This window comes from Salmo salar, chromosome ssa15, assembly GCF_905237065.1.
Source record: "Salmo salar chromosome ssa15, Ssal_v3.1, whole genome shotgun sequence".
NCBI classification, from domain to species: Eukaryota; Metazoa; Chordata; class Actinopteri; order Salmoniformes; family Salmonidae; genus Salmo; species Salmo salar.
Window position 1 is genome coordinate 3,358,873 of NC_059456.1, and position 21,139 is coordinate 3,380,011.

Consider the following 21,139-nt stretch of genomic DNA (forward strand, 5'->3'; position numbering starts at 1 on the left):
TCTCTCCCTCGTTCTGCTTGTCTTTCCTTTCTCTCTCTCCCTCGTTCTGCTTGTCTTTCCTTTCTCTCTCTCCCTCGTTCTGCTTGTCTTTCCTTTCTCTCCCTCCCTCGTTCTCCTTGTCTTTCCTTTCTGTCTCTCCCTAATTCTGCTTGTCTTTCCTTTCTCTCTCTCCCTCGTTCTGCTTGTCTTTCCTTTCTCTCTCTCCCTCGTTCTGCTTGTCTTTCCTTTCTCTCTCTCCCTCGTTCTGCTTGTCTTTCCTTTCTCTCTCCCTCGTTCTGCTTGTCTTTCCTTTCTCTCTCTCCCTCGTTCTGCTTGTCTTTCCTTTCTCTCCCTCCCTCGTTATCCTTGTCTTTCCTTTCTGTCTCTCCCTCATTCTGCTTGTCTTTCCTTTCTCTCTCTCCCTCGTTCTGCTTGTCTTTCCTTTCTCTCCCTCCCTCGTTCTGCTTGTCTTTCCTTTCTCTCTCTCCCTCGTTCTCCTTGTCTTTCCTTTCCTTTCCCTCCCTCGTTCTCCTTGTCTTTCCTTTCTCTCTCTCCCTCGTTCTGCTTGTCTTTCCTTTCTCTCTCTCCCTCGTTCTGCTTGTCTTTCCTTTCTCTCCCTCGTTCTCCTTGTCTTTCCTTTCTGTCTCTCCCTCGTTCTCCTTGTCTTTCCTTTCCCTCCCTCGTTCTGCTTGTCTTTCCTTTCTCTCTCTCCCTCGTTCTGCTTGTCTTTCCTTTCTCTCCCTCCCTCGTTCTCCTTGTCTTTCCTTTCTCTCTCTCCCTCGTTCTCCTTGTCTTTCCTTTCTCTCTCTCCCTCGTTCTGCTTGTCTTTCCTTTCTCTCCCTCCCTCGTTCTCCTTGTCTTTCCTTTCCCTCCCTCCCTCGTTCTGCTTGTCTTTCCTTTCCCTCCCTCGTTCTCCTTGTCTTTCCTTTCCCTCCCTCGTTCTCCTTGTCTTTCCTTTCTGTCTCTCCCTCATTCTGCTTGTCTTTCCTTTCTCTCTTGCTCTCGTTCTCCTCGTCTTTCCTTTCTCTCCATCTGTTTGTCTTTCATTCCATTTCTATGCTTCTCTCCTGCTCTCTCCCGCATCCTTTCTTCCACCCCCTTAATCTCTAATTGCCTCACTCTCACCCTTTCACTCTCTGTCCCTCTCCTTCCTCTCCTCTCTCTCGCACTCTCTCGCCCTCTCTCTCTCTGTTTATATATCTCCCCATGACTTTCATTCCCTCTCTCTTTGTCCTCTGTCTCTTGACGGTGCGGCAGCCGTTGTTTGTCAGACCTTGAGTTAGCTATAATCTGCACCTGTGCTTAGTGATTGATTTGATTTGAGCACTTCACTAAATATGCCCTTTGCAATACCCCTCCTGTCATCTCCTGGTCGTCTGTCTGCTTCATTACCCCTCCTGTCATCTCCTGGTCGTCTGTCTGCTTCATTAACCCTCCTGTCATCTCCTGGTCGTCTGTCTGCTTCATTACCCCTCCTGTCATCTCCTGGTCGTCTGTCTGCTTCATTAACCCTCCTGTCATCTCCTGGTCGTCTGTCTGCTTCATTAACCCTCCTGTCATCTCCTGGTCGTCTGTCTGCTTCATTACCCCTCCTGTCATCTCCTGGTCGTCTGTCTGCTTCATTACCCCTCCTGTCATCTCCTGGTCGTCTGTCTGCTTCATTACCCCTCCTGTCATCTCCTGGTCGTCTGTCTGCTTCATTACCCCTCCTGTCATCTCCTGGTCGTCTGTCTGCTTCATTACACCTCCTGTCATCTCCTGGTCGTCTGTCTGCTTCATTAACCCTCCTGTCATCTCCTGGTCGTCTGTCTGCTTCATTACCCCTCCTGTCATCTCCTGGTCGTCTGTCTGCTTCATTACCCCTCCTGTCATCTCCTGGTCGTCTGTCTGCTTCATTAACCCTCCTGTCATCTCCTGGTCGTCTGTCTGCTTCATTACCCCTTCTGTCATCTCATGGTGTGGCGTTTGCCTTTGGTCATTCAGCTGGATTCTACAATGTTTACTCTACCACCATGTCATACCTATTGTAATCCTTCACAGATGGACAAGGAGATTACAGTTTTAAGCAATGGACCTGTGTGTGTGTGTGTGTGTGTGTGTGTGTGTGTGTGTGTGTGTGTGTGTGTGTGTGTGTGTGTGTGTGTGTGTGTGTGTGTGTGTGTGTGTGTGTGTGTGTGTGTGTGTGTGTGTGTGTGTGTGTGTTAAGCCGGTTGTAGACCTGAGAGACTGCCACATAGTCTGTTTGTGTCCTGATTTTGAACTGCCAGCTGATTTTAGTTTGAACAGCGTGTTTACCAGTGTGTGACTTCCATAAGCCTGATCAATAAGTCAATCAGAGTAGGGGATTAAATGTGAAGGACACAGAGATAATGTCTCAACTCTAAGGCTTTACAGTGGCACAGAACAAAATCTTTCATTTAAGACCATTTCATATGTGCTCACTCCTGATTTCTCTCTGTCCCTTAGAGATTGTGTGTAAGAGAAGACTGATATAGTGTGTATAGATTTCTAAAGTGATCTTTCTCTCTCTGTATGTCTCTCTCTCTCTCCCTCTCTCTCTCTGTCTCTCTGTCTCTCTCTCCTTTCTCTCTCTCTTTCACTGTCTGTCTGTCTGTCTGTCTGTCTGTCTGTCTGTCTGTCTGTCTGTCTGTCTGTCTGTCTGTCTGTCTGTCTGTCTGTCTGTCTGTCTGTCTGTCTGTCCTCTCTCTCTCTCGCTGTCTGTCTGTCTGTCTGTCTGTCTGTCTGTCTGTCTGTCTGTCTGTCTGTCTGTCTGTCTGTCTGTCTGTCTGTCTGTCTGTCTGTCTGTCTGTCTGTCTGTCTGTCTGTCTCTCTCGCTGTCTGTCTGTCTGTCTGTCTGTCTGTCTGTCTGTCTGTCTGTCTGTCTGTCTGTCTGTCTGTCTGTCTGTCTCCCTCCTCATGCGTGCTATGTTTGTCTGTTTGTTATGAAAAGGGTATTGAATCACACCTGCCACTGACCTGCAGTGTTCTCCCCCTCCATAAACCAACGTGGTTGTTTCCACAAGTAGCCGATGCCTCATGACCATAGGTCAGTGCTGTGATAGCTATGGAGTGTATGTGTGTGAGGGGGCCTCATGGCCATAGGTCAGACAGACATACTGTACTTTACCACTGGGAAAGGATTGAGGGGCTGTTGGACGATTTGAACTCTGGTCTACAACCCACATCTCTCACATCTCCCTTTTGTCAGTAACAAGATCAGCTGTGTCTCACCTCCAAGATACGTCTCATCTCATTCACCAATGCCTGGCGAACATGGTGTTATCAACGCTGTGTGCACTGTTCCTGAGCTTGTCTTGATGTGACCTGTGTTGTCTCCAATAGAGTTAATCATCAATCAAACACTTTTCACTGTAGAGTTACCCTGTAGTGGCACCCTGTAGAGGTACCCTGTAGCGGTACCCTGTAGCGGTACCCTGTAGAGGCACCCTGTAGCAGCACCCTGTAGCAGTACCCTGAAGAGGTACCCTGTGGCGGTACCCTGTAGCATTACCCTGTAGCATTACCCTGTAGAGGTACCCTGTAGAGGTACCCTGTAGCGGTACCCTGTAGCGGTACCCTGTAGCATTACCCTGTAGCATTACCGTGTAGAGGTACCCTGTAGAGGTACCCTGTAGTGGCACCCTGTAGAGGTACCCTGTAGCGGTACCCTGTAGCGGTACTCTGTCGAGGCACCCTGTAGCGGCACCCTGTAGCGGTTCCCTGTAGCATTACCCTGTAGAGGTACCCTGTAGCGGTACCCTGTAGCGTTACCCTGTAGCGGTACCCTGTAGCAGCACCCTGTAGAGGCACCCTGTAGCGGCACCCTGTAGAGGTACCCTGTAGCGGTACCCTGTAGCATTACCCTGTAGAGGTACCCTGTAGCGGCACCCTGTAGAGGTACCCTGTAGAGGCACCCTGTAGCGGCACCCTGTAGAGGTACCCTGTAGCGGTACCCTGTAGCATTACCCTGTAGAGGTACCCTGTAGCGGCACCCTGTAGAGGTACCCTGTAGCGGTACCCTGTAGCATTACCCTGTAGCATTACCCTGTAGAGGTACCCTGTAGCGGTACCCTGTAGCATTACCCTGTAGAGGTACCCTGTAGAGGTACCCTGTAGCAGCACCCTGTAGCATTACCCTGCAGAGGTACCCTGTAGAGGTACCCTGTAGCATTACCCTGTAGAGGTACCCTGTAGAGGCACCCTGTAGCGGCACCCTGTAGAGGTACCCTGTAGCGGTACCCTGTAGCATTACCCTGTAGAGGTACCCTGTAGCATTACCCTGTAGAGGCACCCTGTAGCGGCACCCTGTAGAGGTACCCTGTAGCGGTACCCTGTAGCATTACCCTGTAGAGGTACCCTGTAGCATTACCCTGTAGCATTACCCTGTAGAGGTACCCTGTAGCGGTACCCTGTAGCATTACCCTGTAGAGGTACCCTGTAGCATTACCCTGTAGCGGCACCCTGTAGAGGTACCCTGTAGCGGTACCCTGTAGCATTACCCTGTAGAGGTACCCTGTAGAGGTACCCTGTAGCATTACCCTGTAGAGGTACCCTGTAGCGGTACCCTGTAGACGTACGTCTTATGTTTTTTTTTGTTATATGTACATAATTGTACCTTAAAGAACCAATAGTGTACCTTAGGGGACAAGATGGTGCAGGTACATAATCATTCCTTTAGAAAAGATACACATTTGCCTGTTCAGGGTAGCAGCACATTCGCTTGTTACTTTTAAGCGGTAACAATGTACCTCTAGAACTGTTTTTGGGTGTTGCTTTAACACTGTAGGGTGTAAAGCCTTTTTTGCATATTTCCCAAGGTGCCCTTCAAGTAGGGCTGGGCGATATGACCTAAAAGTAATATGTACATTTTTTTCTGAAGTTTGGACGATTCACGATATATATCTCGATTTCTTGTTTTTCTCTAAACAAATTAAAAAAGGCCAAGACATCATTCTTAACTGGATTTTCTTTATTAAAATAATAAAATATACAAGGCCTATTTGTGCAAAGCAAAGGAACAACACAAATGAACAACACAAATGAGCAACACAAATGAACAACACACACCTACACGTCTATTCTATTGTTTGGGACAGTTTGACCACTAGCTGTTTGAATATGTAATTTATATACAGTTGATGTCGGAAGTTTACATACACCTTAGCCAAATACATTTAAAATCAGTTTTTCGCAATTCCTGACATTTAATCCTAGTAAAAAATTCCCTGTCTTAGGTCAGTTAGGATCACCACTTTATTTTAAGAATGTGAAATGTCAGAATTATAGAAGACAGAATGATTTATTTCAGCTTTTATTTCTTTCCTCACATTCCCAGTGGGTCATACACTCAATTAGTATTTGGTAGCCTTCCACAAGCTTCCCACAATAAGTTGGATAAATTTTGGCCCATTCCTCCTGACAGAGCTGGTGTAACTGAGTCAGGTTTGTAGGCCTCCTTGCTCGCACACGCTTTTTCAGTTCTGCCCACAAATGTTCTATAGGATTGAGGTCAGGGCTTTGTGATGGCCACTCCAATACCTTGACTTTGTTGTTCGTAAGCCATTTTGCCACAACTTTGGAAGTATGCTTGGGGTCATTGTCCATTTAGAAGACCCATTTGCGACCAAGCTTTAACTTCCTGACTGATGTATTCAGATGTTGCTTCAATATATCCACATAATTTTCCTGCCTCATGATGCTATCTATTTTGTGAAGTGCACCAGTCCCTCCTGCAGCAAAGCACCCTCACAACATGATGCTGCCACCCCCATGCTTCACGGTTGGGATGGTGTTCTTCGGCTTGCAAGCCTCCCCCTTTTTAATCCAAACATAACGGTGGTCATTATGGCCAAACAGTTCTATTTTTGTTTCATTAGACCAGAGGACATTTCTCCAAAAAGTACGATCTTTGTCCCCATGTGCAGTTGCAAATCGTAGTCGGACTTTTTTATGGCAGTTTTGGAGCAGTGGCTTCTTCCTTGCTGAGCAGCCTTTCAGGTTATGTCGATATAGGATTCGTTTTACTGTGGATATAGAAACTTTTGTACCTGTTTTCTCCAGCATCTCCACATGGTCATTTGCTGTTGTTCTGGGATTGATTTGCACTTTTCGCACCAAAGTACGTTCATCTCTAGGAGACAGAACGCGTCTCCTTCCTGAGCGAAATGACGGCTACGTGGCCCTATGGTGTTTATAGTTGTGTACTATTGTTTGTACAGATGAACGTGGTACCTTCAGGCATTTGGAAATTGCTCCCAAGGATGAACCAGACTTGTGGAGGTCTTGGCTGATTTATTTTGATTTTTCCATGATGTCAAGCAAAGAGGCACTGAGTTTGAAGGTAGGCCTTGAAATACATCCACAGGTACACCTCCAATTGACTCAAATGATGTCAATTAGCCTTTCAGAAGCTTCTGAAGCCATGACATCATTTTCTGTAATTTTCCAAGCTCTTTAAAGGCACAGTCAACATAGTGTATGTAAACTTCTGACCCACTGGAATTGTTGGAGATGACTTTTTGGGGATGACTTCATCCTCATGAGAGGCTGAGCTGGCTTCCTCACTTTCCATTTTGGTGGAACTCTTACCTCCGCTACACTTTTCCGGCGTGGTTACAATTTATGAAAGGCTGTCTAAGGTTGTGATTGGTGGATATCTGTGCACGTGTTGTCACGCAAATGGGACATGATTGGACATTGGGCTGACAGAGAAGAGACAGTGAGATGCTGCATTTGTAAAACATTACAACATTATAACAAAACCTCTTGGGATACAGACATTTTCCATATCGAGCTAAAACATAAACTCGATATATCGCCCAGCCCTACTTTGAAGTCAATTTTAGATTTACCAGTACCACCCATGACTGTGTTTGCTAATGACAGAGACATGGTTGTTGCATTCAATAGCTATCAGTCTTGTAGTGTGTAAATTTATAATTTATCATTGAAATTAAACTCATTATTATGATACATCACATACAGTGGCTTGCGAAAGTATTCACCCCCTTGGCATTTTTCCTATTTTGTTGCCTTATAACCTGGAATTAAAATAGATGTTTGGGGGGGGTTTGTATCATTTGATTTACACAACATGCCTACCACTTTGAAAATGCAAAATATTTTTGGGGGCGAAACAAAAAAGAAATAAGACAATAAAACTGAACTATTCACCCCCACAAAGTCAGAGTTGCTAAGTGACCTAAATTGGGATATGCTTAACACCCCGGCCGTCCTACAATCTAAGATAGATGCCCTCAATCTCACACAAATTATCAAGGAACCTACCAGTTACACCCCCAAATCCTTTAACATGGGCACCCTCATAGATATCATCCTGACCAACTTGCCCTCCAAATACACCTATGCTCTTTTCAATCAGGATCTCAGCGATCATTGCCTGCATCCGTTATGGGTCTGCGATCAAACGACCACCCCTCAAACGTTCCCTAAAACACTTCTGCGAGCAGGCCTTTCTTATCAACCTGGCCCGGGTATCCTGGAAGGATATTGACCTCATCCCGTCAGTCGAGGATGACTGGTTGTTCTTTAAAAGTGCTTTCCTCACTATCTTAAATAAGCATGCCCCTTTCAAAAAATGTAGAACTAAAAACAAATATAGCCCTTGGTTCACTCCAGACTTGACTGCCCTTGACCAGCACAAAAACACCCTGTGGCGTATTGCACTAACATCAAACTTTTCAGGGAAGTAAGGAACAAATACACACAGTCAGTTAGGAAAGCAAAGGCTAGCTTCTTCAAACAGAAATGTGCATCCTGCAGCACTAATTCCAAAAGGTTTTGGGACACTGTAAAGTCCATGGAGAAAAAGAGTACCTCCTCCCAGCTGCCCACAGCACTGAGACTAGGAAACACTGTCACCACTGATAAATCCACGATAATTGAGAATTTCAATAAGCATTTCTCTACGGCTGGCCATGCTTTCTTCCTGGCCACCCCAACCCCGGGCAACAGCTCCGCACCCCCCGCAGCAACTAGCCCAAGCACCTCCCCGCTTCTCCTTCACCCGAATCCAGACAGCTGATGTTCTGAAAGAGCTGCAAAATCTGGATCCCTACAAATCAGCTGGGCTAGACAATCTGGACCCTCTTTTCCTAAAATTATCCGCCGCCATTGTTGCAACCCCTATTACTAGTCTGCTCAACTTCTCTTTCGTATCGTCTGAGATACCTAAAGATTGGAAATCGGCCTCGGTTATCACCCTCTTCAGAGGGGGAGACACTCTAGACCCAAACTTTTTACAGACCTATATCCATCCTGCCCTAACTTTCTTTGAAAGCCAAGTGAACAAACAGATCACCGACCATTTTGAATCCCACCGTACCTTCTCTGCTATGCAATCTGGTTTCCGAGCTGGTCATGGGTGCACCTCAGCCACGCTCAAGGTCCTAAACTATAGCATAACCGCCATCGATAAAAGACAGTACTGTGCAGCCGTCTTCATCGACCTAGCCAAGGCTTTCGACTCTGTCAATCACCCCATTCTTAATGGCAGACTCAACAGCCTTGGTTTCTCTAATGACTGCCTCGCCTGTTTCACTAACTACTTCTCAGATAGAGTTCAGTGTGTCAAATCAGAGGGCCTGTTGTCCGAAACTCTGGCAGTCTCTATGGGGGTGCCACAGGGTTCAGTTCTCGGGCCGACTCTTTTCTCTTCTTTGATCCACCTCTACCCCTACGACACCATTCTGTATACATCTGGCCCTTCTTTGGACACTGTTAACAAACCTCCAAACGAGCTTCAACGCCATACAACACTCCTTCCGTGGGCTCCAATTGCTCTTAAATGCTAGTAAAACGAAATGGATGCTCTTCAACCGATCGCTGCCTGCACCCACCCGCCCGACTAGCATCGCTTCTCTGGAAGGTTCAGACTTAGAATAGGTGGACAACTACAAATACCTTGGTGTCTGGCTAGACTGTAAACTCTCCCTCCAGACTCACATCAAGCATCTCCAATCCAAAGTTAAATCTAGAATCGGCTTCCTATTTCTCAACAAAGCCTCCTTCACTCATGCTGCCAAACATACGCTCGTAAAACTGACTATCCTACCGATCCTTGACTTCGGCGATGTCATTTACAAAATAGCCTCCAACACTCTACTCAGCAAATTGGATGCAGTCTATCACAGTGCCATCCATTTTGTCACCAAAGCCCCGTATACTACCCACCACTGCGACCTGTATGTTCTCGCTGGCTGATCCTCGCTACATATTTGTCGCAAACCCACTGGCTCCAGGTCATCTATACGTCTTTGCAAGATAAAGCTCCGCCTTATCGCAGCTCACTAGTCACCATAGCAACACCCACCCATAGCACGTGCTCCAGCAGGTATATTTCCCTGGTCATCCCCAATGCCAACACCTACTTTGGCCGCCTTTCCTTCCAGTTCTCTGCTGCCAATCACTGGAAGGAATTGCAAAAATCACTGAAGTTGGAGAATTATATCTCCCTCACTAACTTTAAGCGTCAGCTGTCAGAGCAGATTACCGATTGCTACAGCTGTACACAGCCCATCTGTAAATAGTCCATCCAACCAACTACCTACCTCATCCCCATATTTGTTTTTGTTTTATGCTCTTTTGCACACCAGTATTTCTGCTTGCACATCCTTATTTGCACATATATCACTCCAGTGTAAATTGCTAAATTGTAATTACTTCGCCACTATTGGCCTATTTATTGCCTAGTGTTCTACTCCGCTAGCCAGCACCTCGCCTTTATAGGTGTGCGTTTCTTTTTTCTAGATTGAAGACAGCCTCGCTGTCAAAAAGTTGGTTATTAAATTTTTGCATCTGAGCTCTTAGAGTGTGCGGCTTTCCTTTATTTTCTACTATTTATTGCCTTACCTCCTTACTTAATTTGCACACACTGTATACAGATTTTTCTATTGTTATTGACTGTACGTTTGTCTATCCCATGGGTAAATCTGTGTTGTTGTTTTTGTCGCACTGCTTTTCTTTATCTTGGCCAGGTCACAGTTGTAAATGAGAACTTGTTCTCAACTGTCCTACCTGGTTAAATAAAGGTGAAAGTAAAAATAAAAATACATTTTAAAAAGTCAATACTTGGTACATCTAGCCACAGGGATTTTTGCCCATTCTTCAAGGCAAAACTGCTCCAGCTCCTTCAAGTTGGATGAGTTCCGCAGGTGTTCAGCAATCTTTAAGTCATACCACAGAATCTCAATTGGATTGAGGTCTGGGCTTTGACTAGGCCATTCCAAGACTTTTAAATGTTTCCCCTTAAACAACTTGAGTGTTGCTTTAGCAGTAGGCTTAGGGTCATTGTCCTGCTGGAAGTTGAACCTCCGTCCCAGTCTCAAATCTCTGGAAGACTGAAACAGGTTTCCCTCAATAATTTCCCTGTATTTAGCTTCATCCATCATTCCTTCAATTCTGACCAGTTTCCCAGTCCCTGCCAATGAAAAACATCCCCACAGCATGATGCTGCCACCATCATGCTTCACTGTGGGGATTGTGTTCTTGGGGTGATGAGGGGTGTTGGGTTTCCGCCAGACATAGCGTTTTCCTTGATGGCCAAAAAGCTACATTTTTGTCTCATCTGACCAGAGTACCATCTTCCATATGTTTGGCGAGTCTCCCACAGGTCTTTTGGCAAACACCCACCGCTCTAGTGGTTAGAGCGTTGGGCTAGTAACCGAAAGGTTGCAAGTTCGAATCCCCGAGCTGACAAGGTAGAAATCTGTTGTTCTGCCCTGGAACAAGGCAGTTAACCCACTGTTCCTAGGCAGTCATTGAAAATAAGAATTTGTTCTTAACTGACTTGCCTAGTTAAATAAAGGTTAAAAAAAAAGAAATGTAATTTTTTTTTCTGGCCACTCTTCCATAAAGCCCAGCTCTGTGGAGTGTACGACTTAAAGTCCTCCTATGAACAGAGACTCCAATCTCCGCTGTGGAGCTTTGAAGCTCCTTCAGGGTTATCTTTGGTGTCTTTGTTGCCTCTCTGATTAATGCCCTCCTTGCCTGGTCCGTGAGTTTTGGTGGGTGGCCCTCTCTTGGCAGGTTTGTTGTGGTGTAATATTCTTTCAGTTTTTTAATGATGGATTTAATGGTGCTCCGTGGGATGTTCAAAGTTTCTGATATTTTTTTATAACCCAACCCTGATCTGTACTTCTCACAAGCAAGTGGCACGATGAAGACCAAGGAGCTCTCCAAACAGGTCAGGGATAAAGTTGTGGAAAAGTACAGATCAGGGTTGGGTTATAAAAAAATATCAGAAACTTTGAACATCCCACGGAGGATTTTTGCAATTCCTATATATATATATATATATATATATATATATATATATATATATATATATATATATATATATATATATATATATATATATATATACTGAGATCATGTGACACTTAGATTGAACACAGGTGGACTCTATTTAACTAATTATGTGACTTCTGAAGGTAATTGGTTTTATCAGATCTTATTTAGGGGCTTCATAGCAAAGGGAGTGAATACATATGCACGTACCACTTTTCCATTTTTTATTTTTTAGAATTTTTTGAAACAAATAATTTTTTTCATTTCACTTCGACCAATTTGGACTATTTTGTGTATGTCCATTACATGAAATCCAAATAAAAATCTATTTAAATTACAGGTTGTAATGGAACAAAATAGGAAGAACACCAAGGGGGATGAATACTTTTTCAAGGCACTGTATATCATAGAACCATTCTCTTACTGCCAAATGTTTTATTATAAACTGGGTGGTTCGAACCCTGAATGATGATTGGCTGAAAGCCGTGTTATGTCAGACCGCATACCACAGGTATGACAAAACATTTGTTTTTACTGCTCTAATTACGTTGGTAACCAGTTTATAATAGCAATAAGGCACCTCGGCGGTTTGTGGTATATGGCCAATATACCACGGCTAAGGGCTGTACCCAGGTACTCCGCGTTGCGTTGTGGATAAGAACAGCTCTTAGCTGTGATATATTGTCCAAATACCACAGCCCCTCGGGCCTTATTGTTTAATTATGACCATCGGTACATGGTTATATGGTCATTTTGCCAGCCCTACCCATCACAGTGGTCTGAAACTCCTCGTTTGCAAGCCACATCAGGCAACTCATATTATGCTGGTTTGTGGAGTGATATGTAATTCCTATTGGAATCCAGCCAGAGTTAGAATATCCAAAAATTTGAACTTTTAATCACCCGCAACCTACGTTTATAAGGACTTCCAAGGTCGGGACAATGTATAATTGAGACTATCTAAACAGGTGTAACCACCTCTGTACTGGGTGTGATAATTCCAATTACCAAAAAATGGGATTAGTTTGGTTTTGTATGGTATTTATCTTTGTGCAGCATAAGATCCATCAATGAATCAATGTGCATGCAAAAACACATTCCAAATCAAATCAAATCAAATTGTATTCGTCACATACACATGGTTAGCAGGTGTTAATGCGAGTGTAGCGAAATGCTTGTGCTTCTAGTTCCGACCACGCAGTAATATCTAACAAGTAATATAACCTAACAATTTCACAACAACTACCTTATACACACAAATGTAAAGGAATGAATACGAATATGTACATAAAAATATATAAATGAGTGATGGCCGAACGGCATAGGCAAGATGTAATAGATGGTATGGAGTACAGTATATACATATGAGATGAGTATTGTAGGGTATGAAAACATATAAAGCAGCATTGTTTAAGGTGGCTAGTGATACATTACATCAGGATGGCAAGATGCAGTAGATGGTATGGAGTACAGTATATACATATGAGATGAGTATTGTAGGGTATGAAAACATATAAAGCAGCATTGTTTAAGGTGGCTAGTGATACATTACATCAGGATGGCAAGATGCAGTAGATGGTATGGAGTACAGTATATACATATGAGATGAGTATTGTAGGGTATGAAAACATATAAAGCAGCATTGTTTAAGGTGGCTAGTGATACATTACATCAGGATGGCAAGATGCAGTACATTGACATTTACATTTTAGTCATTTAACAGACGCTCTTATCCAGAGCGACTTACAGTTTTTGAATGCATACATTTCATACTTTATTTATTTTTTTCTCCGTACTGGTAGATGGTATAGAGTACAGTATATACATATGAGATGAGTAATGTAGGTTATGAAAACATATAAAGTGGCATTGTCTAAAGTGGCTAGTGATACATCTAATTACATCAAGATGCAGTAGATGGTATGGCGTACAGTATATACATATGAGATGAATAATGTAGGTTATGTAAACATTATCTAATATAAATAATATAAAGTGGCAAGTGATAAATTGATTACATCAATTTTCCCATTATTAAAGTGGCTTGAGTTGAGTCAGTATGTTGGCAGCAGCCACTCAATGTTAGTGATGGCTGTTTAACAGTCTAATGGGCTTGAGATAGAAGCTGTTTTTCTGTCTCTCGGTTCCAGCTTTGATGCACCTGTACTGACCTTGCCTTCTGGATGTTAGCGGGGTGAACAGGCAGTGGCTCGGGTGGTTGCTGTCCTTGATGATCTTTTTGGCCTTCCTGTGACATCGGGTGGTGTAGGTGTCCTGGAGGACAGGTAGTTTGCACCCGGTGATGGGTTGTGCAGACCTCACTACCCTCTGGAGAGCCTTCCGGTTATGGGCGGAGCAGCTGCCGTACCAGGCGGTGATACAGCCCGACAGGATGCTCTCGATTGTGCATCTGTAAAAGTTTGTGAGTGTTTTTGGTGACAAGCCAAATTTCTTCAGCCTCCTGAGGTTGAAGAGGCGCTGCTGCGCCTTCTTCACCACGCTGTCTGTGTGGGTGGACCATTTCAGTTTGTCCGTGATGTGTACGCCGAGGAACTTAAAACTCTCCACCCTCTCCACTACTGTCCCGTCGATGTGGATAGGGGGGTGCTCCCTCTGCTGTTTCCTGAAGTCCACGATCATCTCCTTTGTTTTGTTGACGTTGAGTGCGAGGTTATTTTCCTGACACCACACTCTGAGGGCCCTCACCTCCTCCCTGTAGGCCGTCTCGTCGTTGTTGGTAATCAAGCCTACCACTGTAGTGTCGTCTGCAAACTTGATGATTGAGTTGGATGCGTGCATGGCCACGCAGTCGTGGGTGAACAGGGAGTACAGAAGAGGGCTGAGAACGCACCCTTGTGGGCCCCAGTGTTGAGGATCAGCGGGGTGGAGATGTTGTTACCTACCCTCACCACCTGGGGGCGGCCCGTCAAGAAGTCCAGGACCCAGTTGCACAGGGCGAGGTCGAGACCCAGGGTCTCGAGCTTAATGACGAGTTTGGAGGGTACTATGGTGTTAAATGCTGAGCTGTAATCGTTGAACAGCATTCTTACATAGGTATTCCTCTTGTCCAGATGGGTTAGGGCAGTGTGCAGTGTGATGGCGATTGCGTCATCTGTGGACCTATTGGGTCGGTAAGCAAATTGGAGTGGGTCTAGGGTGTCAGGTACCGTGGAGGTGATATGGTCCTTGACTAGTCTCTCAAAGCACTTCATGATGACAGAAGTGAGTGCTACTGGGTGATAGTCATTTAGCTCAGTTATCTTAGCTTTCTTGGGAACAGGAACAATGGTGGCCCTCTTGAAACATGTGGGGACAGCAGACTAAGGATTATATGCGTCGCGGAAGTTAGAATAACAGTGGTCTAGGGTTTTGCTACCCCTGGTAGCACCAGACTGTAACGTTCCTCCACGACTGTAACGTTCCTCCCGACATTCTAAAAATGAACTTATGATGGGAAATATGCATGTTTTTTTTAGAGTGTGTAATGATTGTACGTTTATACTCAAAATATTGGGTACAAAAATGTACCATTATACAAAATTATCCGTACATGTACCCTAAAAAGTACTGAACAAGTACCATGTTAGATTATAGGTATGTGTACCTCTGAAAGTACATCATGTGAATTCTGAATTCTGTACCCCCAGGTACAATACTGTTCCCTAACCGAACCATGTTCTCTGAGAGTGTATAGGTGTGTGTGTGTGTGTGTGTGTGTGTGTGTGTGTGTGTGTGTGTGTGTGTGTGTGTGTGTGTGTGTGTGTGTGTGTGTGTGTGTGTGTGTGTGTGTGTGTGTGTGTGTGTGTGTGTCACTTCTGTCAGTGGGGCTTAACTGCCTTGTGAAGGACCAGTTTAGTTTCAGGATTTGCTTTCTGTCTAGTCAAGGGTCTGAGATGGAGTGGCGGAGGAATGAGAGCAATTACTGCTGTAGTCAAGGCAATTACACGGTCATCATGGCCCAGGAGAAGACAGGCTTCAGTTGAACAGAGGGAAGATATTTCATAACTTTTCTTCTCATATTAGTGAGAGGGACCCTGGAGTAGGTTTGAGTAGAAAGCGCTTAGGAACACGGAACATGGAACACAGAACACAGTTCATCAGATTCCACATTCCATTGACTCCATGTCGGTAAAATATGTCACATTCCTTATATAACAGGATGTCATGTTTTCTATTTTATTATTAAATGTTCTTCTACCTTTTTCCAATTACATTCTGGAATTCAATTAGCTACTCAGATAATTGTATTCCTATTCCATGACCAAACCAATGCCGTCCCATCATAAGATTTAAATGAACTCTGATTGATTCTGTTCTGCCCAACTCGTGATGACAGAAACTCCTCTTTCAGAATGGGCCTTTAGACGGTAATGGCAGAGTAGCAATATGGCCTAATGGTTAGGTAACTGAATTAAAACTAGAGCGTTTCTGGCTCAAAGAATTAGGTGTGGTACTTACTTACTCTATAGAATCCCAAGAGCTGGGTACTTGAACCAGATTGGTCCTGTGAATAACCATTTCCATTAGTGGAAAATGGAAATGCGATGCCAAAGAAAGCCTTTGTATAGAAAACATTTATACAGCATTTATCTAGTATGCTATAGATCAGAAATTCCTCCTATTTTTTGTCTTGTCTGCTTCGTGGAACTAAATGAGCCATAGTAGTTTCAGTTCTGAGCATATTTTATGTCTCTTCCACTGTGCTTCGATGGGAAAGGAGAGGAAATGTGTACAGAAAGATGACTGGAGTCACATGGCTTTCCTGTGATATTCATCAGAGGCTTAATATGTTCTAACTGTAAAGTTGTGTTTTGTCTTGATTTTGTGTCTTTTATCTATGAACTAAAGTTCCTGATAGGTGCAGCTGAATAGGCACCCATGAGTCTATTCTCTCGGACTTAGATGCTGGCCCTCTCCTGTAATGTGACTCCAGCAACAATGTGGGGGGACACCTGAGGGTAGGAGCCCTCCTCTTTTGTCCCAGAAGATGTTCTCCAGGAACCGCTTCAATGGACAACACAGAACAGGTGTCGCCACCAAAGTGGACACCAAGGAGAAGGTTCGCAAAAAGAGGGCCCCCAACCCCAGGGTAGCACTTGTCATCCGAGAGAAGATCCACCGCCTGCTCCAAGGATCAGGACAGGAAGTACCCACCCCAGACCGTAACAATGCTGGGATCGAGGAGGAGGGGGGAGGAGAGGTGCAGGAGAAGAGAAAGGAAGGCACATATATTTTTGCGAGGTGTGGGCCCAGAGAGGAAGCTTGCTCCTCAAGGGTCCCCAACGGTAAGGCACATCGAGGGGTGTCAGGGGCATCCTGTGTTGGGGAGGTGGAGCTGAACAGAGAGGGCTGTGTCAGGATCCCTTGCACTCTGCAGCACAACAGTAGCAGCTGCCAATCTCCAAGGAAGCAGAAATGGATAATCCCAGAAGGGATCAGGACTGTCCCGGAACAGAGACGAACACCCAAACACCAGAAATGGATAATCCCGGCAGGGATTCGAACAATCCCAGAATGCAGAAGAGAAGCGCAACACCATAACCGGATTGGTCCAAACATGAACGGTTCTGGGTTTGGTGCAGTGGCAGGAGCAGAAGGAGGTAAGGCTGAATTCACTAGGACACGTGCAGAACCAAAAAGGCCTGTTTCTATGGGCGACTATGTGGATTACAGAACTCGGCACGATACTCTGCTGGAGGAGGACGAGGAAGAAGACCAGGAGGAGGAGGAATATGAGGAAGAAGAGTCTAGCGCCATCATCGAGCACATCCTAAAGGAGCTAAGAGGGATCAACAAGATCCAGGAGGAGATCTCAGACCTGCGGGACTACCTTACGTCTGTCCGTGGCTCTGTAGAGGAGGTATCTTCCTGTGTGGATGCTGTGCTCCTGGAGATAGAGGGCATTCGCTCGGGAAACAAGGCCAGTGGCAGTCCAGGGGGTGGGGCTTGGTCTGGGGCAGCACTGGGCAGCGACGGGTCACTCTTAAACCCTCGCCAGAGGCCTGTCAGCGCTTATGGCAGTTTGGGCAGGCAGATGGAGCCTTCAGATTCCAATGTCTGCCGACCGTCCATCTTCAGTGAACGCCACAGCATACACGGAATGCCAGTTGAGTTCCACTTGCCAACGTTAGAAGAAACGTCTACCACAGTCTCGCCAGGCACAGAGTCAGTTGAGCTTGAGGGTCAGGAACAGGAACAGGAGGAAGTTGAGACGGAGGATACATCGGAACACAGCTCAGACATCCCAGAACCCACCATCATCAGGAAACTGAGCTTTGGCTACCTGGAGCAGCAGGACGGCCAGGACTTCCCCAGCACCAGCTCCCTGTCCTCAGGACACAGCCCCAATTCAGAGTCTGAGAGGCCCTTGTCAAGACACGGCACAGGGCATGGTGGGGCTAGTAGTAGTAGTAGTAGGGGTGCTGGGGTAGAGGGCTTGGGCGGTGCTGGTCCACAGCATGGTGGGTCTGGGGAGACTAGGTGGCATGAAGAAAGCTCTTACTCCAGACAGGGGAGCCTGGAAGAGCAAGGGGGAGAGGGGCCTGCCTGCTTGGAGGGGACAGGGAGCCGGTACAGGGGCTCAGGGGGGTACAGTACCGGTACACTGGGCCTGTCCTCCACAGGAAGCTCGGACCGCCTCTCCCTCCAGTCTGGACTACACTACAACCCCGCCAGAACCTCCAGCCATGAAGAGTGGCGCGCCCATAGACGGAAGCCAAAACCACAGCCTGGTACTCAATTTCCGACCGATGTCCACACAGAGAGCCTCCACCTGGGGTACGAGTGTGCTGCTGATTACTCATATCACCAGAGCTCTGGTTACCACTCAGTGGAAGGACATACTGATGAGGTGGAAGGGTACAGTCACGCAGATCCCCCCACAGATCTCAGCTACACAACTGACTGCAAAGTTGATAGTTTCCAGGAGACTTATTCTGGCTATGAATGTGGCATGACTGAAGAGTCTACAGATGGAACTTGTACCTGGACTGAGAGCTCATTACTGAGCCCCAGCATTGGGGCTGAAACAGACATTCCATCGGTCAGAGGGGATAAAACAGGCATTTCATTGGTCAGAGGGAGAGAGGAAAGAGTTATTCCAGACCTGGACGGCCGCCTCCCTCGCCCTAACAGCGCAGAGATCCAAAACATGGGTTTTAATGTGAAGCGGATCGGCCAAGCTGTGCTGGACTTCAGTTCTGCCCTGCGGGATGCGCTACGCAAGCTGGAAGAATCCGGAACTGCCCAGAGTCCTGGAGTCGATAGTGAGGTGGAACTACCCACAAGCCTCTTTGATGAGCCTCAAATGGACTTACCCCATGCAGATATGTCTCAAACGTCCCAAGAGGATGGGGTGAACCCAGGGGCCACGGATGACACAGAGGGACAGATTCAGACCAGTGTTTTCTCCTCTGCTCCCTCAGAACCCTCCCCCAGTGAACCCCTGCCAGAAGAGATCAGTGACGGCCACCCACAGGACCATGATGACCCTTGCGAAACTTCTCCCCTACCCTACCCTGGACACAATGTTTACCACCCAGGCCTAGACCTTTCCTCAGCTGGTCCAGAGCCTACCTTCTCCCCACCCCATATAGAATCAGAGGAAAAGGGAGCGTCTCCTTTGCCCCAGGGCCCAACAGACGCCCCCACTCTCAACACCTCGCTATCGCAATGCACCACTGCAGAGTCCCTTTCGCTTTCCTTCTCGGCTGAGGAGCCGGCACCGCAGGAGAAGCGGGAAGACGAACCCCCACCGCTGTCGCCTCCGCAGCCCAACACAGAAGCAGATGTCCCAGATACCCCTGCAGCCCCTGAGGGAGAAGCAGCGGGAGAGGCAGAACCAAAGGAGCACCCCCTGGAGATGAGCCAGAGGGAGGTGCGGAGGCTGAAGTGCCTGAGGACCTTCCAGCAGATCCTGCGGGAGAAGAGGGAGACGCGGCACCAGCTCACCAGCATGACCATGTCCATGTTCGAGGAGGAGGACCTCATCCCAGGTAGCTATCACTTACCAGACGTCCGTCCATCGTACTGTTACTCATCTAGCACTATCTGGAACAAGAGCACATGTTCATCATCTGGTTATTTATTTATTAAAATGGGCTTTTTCGTTTTTCTCTGTCACACGTCTACAATATTAATTTTGTTCTGTCTCCGTGCTGTAAGTTTTTGCATGAGCACAAACTTCTACCATCTTTTTCTTTTGTCTTCTGATTCCTCATCGTCCTTCGCTTATCTTTTTTTGTCTCCTCAGGCCTCAGCATGAGTTAGAGAGTCTTTATGTTTTCTGTTTGAGTTTAGTTCATTTTTTCTTCTTGTATTAAAAAAGCTCTGTCATTTTGTGTTTCTCATCTCGTTGAAGAATCTAGAGCTGTTTCTGGATTTTTTTCCTGGGCCATACCATTGTTATATTGTTTTCTGAGAAATCGACACTTCCAAAGAAACCTCAGATCTTTTTCGGACTACCTTTTATGATCAAAGCCCTTATTCTCTTTCATCTCAGGGGTACAATAACAATCCCTTATATACTATATCTCCCCTATAGACTTCTTCATCAGTGGAGACGCAATAGGTTTTATAAAGGCTTTTACTTTGTTCAGCGCCAGAACAATTCTTCTACAGTATAAGTTTGTCTCATAATTAAAGCGGCAATCAGGAGTAAAAACAATAACAAAGTTACTCCCTGCCCCTTGTTTCGGTAAAAAGCTGAGGAATGGGTCTGGATAAATGTAACCTCTCTCAAATTCATAGACAGAGCTATGGATGTATGATATCACAGTTATAGTTTTAATAATGTTTTGTGGTTATATAGTTTTTTTGTCTACATTTACTTTGTTTACAAACATCGAATGAATACAAGCTTATATTTTGGATTTTGATGGGGTTCATGAGGCATTATACGTTATATTGTTCAAGAATATATGGGTACATATCATGAATTTATTAGGCAACTGCTGATTGCCCCTTCCATTGACTTCCATGTCACCTATTTCACATACATGCTGTATTATATTTGATTGGGGGTGTATAAAATTGACATTTTCTTTACATATACAGTGAGGGAAAAAAGTATTTGATCCCCTGCTGATTTTGTATGTTTGCCCACTGACAAAGAAATTATCAGTATATAATTTTAATGGTAGGTTTATTTGAACAGTGAGAGACAGAATAACAACAACAAAAATCCATAAAAACGCATGTCAAAAATGTTATAAATTGATTTGCATTTTAATGAGGGAAATAAGTATTTGACCCCCTCTCAATCAGAAAGATTTCTGGCTCCCAGGTGTCTTTTATACAGGTAACGAGCTGAGATTAGGAGCACACTCTTAAAGGGAGTGCTCCTAATCTCAGCTTGTTACCTGTATAAAAGACACCTGTCCACAGAAGCAATCAATCAATCAGATTCCAAACTCTCCACCATGGCCAAGACCAAAGAGCTCTCCAAGGATGTCAGGGACAAGATTGTAGACCTACACAAGGGTGGAATGGGCTACAAGACCATCGCCAAGCAGCTTGGTGAGAAGGTGACAACAGTTGGTGCGATTATTTGCAAATGGAAGAAACACAAAAGAACTGTCAATCTCCCTCGGCCTGGGGCTCCATGCAAGATCTCACCTCGTGGAGTTGCAATGATCATGAGAACGGTGAGGAATCAGCCCAGAACTACACGGGAGGATCTTGTCAATGATCTCAAGGCAGCTGGGACCATAGTCACCAAGAAAACAATTGGTAACACACTACGCCGTGAAGGACTGAAATCCTGCAGCTCCCCCGCAAGGTCCCCCTGCTCAAGAAAGCACATATACATGCCCGTCTGAAGTTTGCCAATGAACATCTGAATGATTCAGAGGAC

General features: G+C 45.6%; 1 protein-coding gene across 4 annotated transcripts in view; it reads left to right on the forward strand.

Moving 5' to 3' along the window:
- Positions 1–16,145: 16,145 nt before the first annotated feature.
- LOC106570851 (protein unc-13 homolog B) overlaps positions 16,146–21,139 on the forward strand; it is an 85,728-nt gene continuing 80,734 nt past the window's right edge. For all 4 annotated transcript variants that reach the window (XM_045695361.1, XM_045695362.1, XM_045695363.1 and 1 more), the window contains exon 1: positions 16,146–19,280. In XM_045695361.1, coding sequence (XP_045551317.1) covers positions 16,274–19,280 — 3,007 coding nt within the window. In that variant the 5' untranslated portion in view covers positions 16,146–16,273. The remainder of the gene's footprint in view (positions 19,281–21,139) is intronic.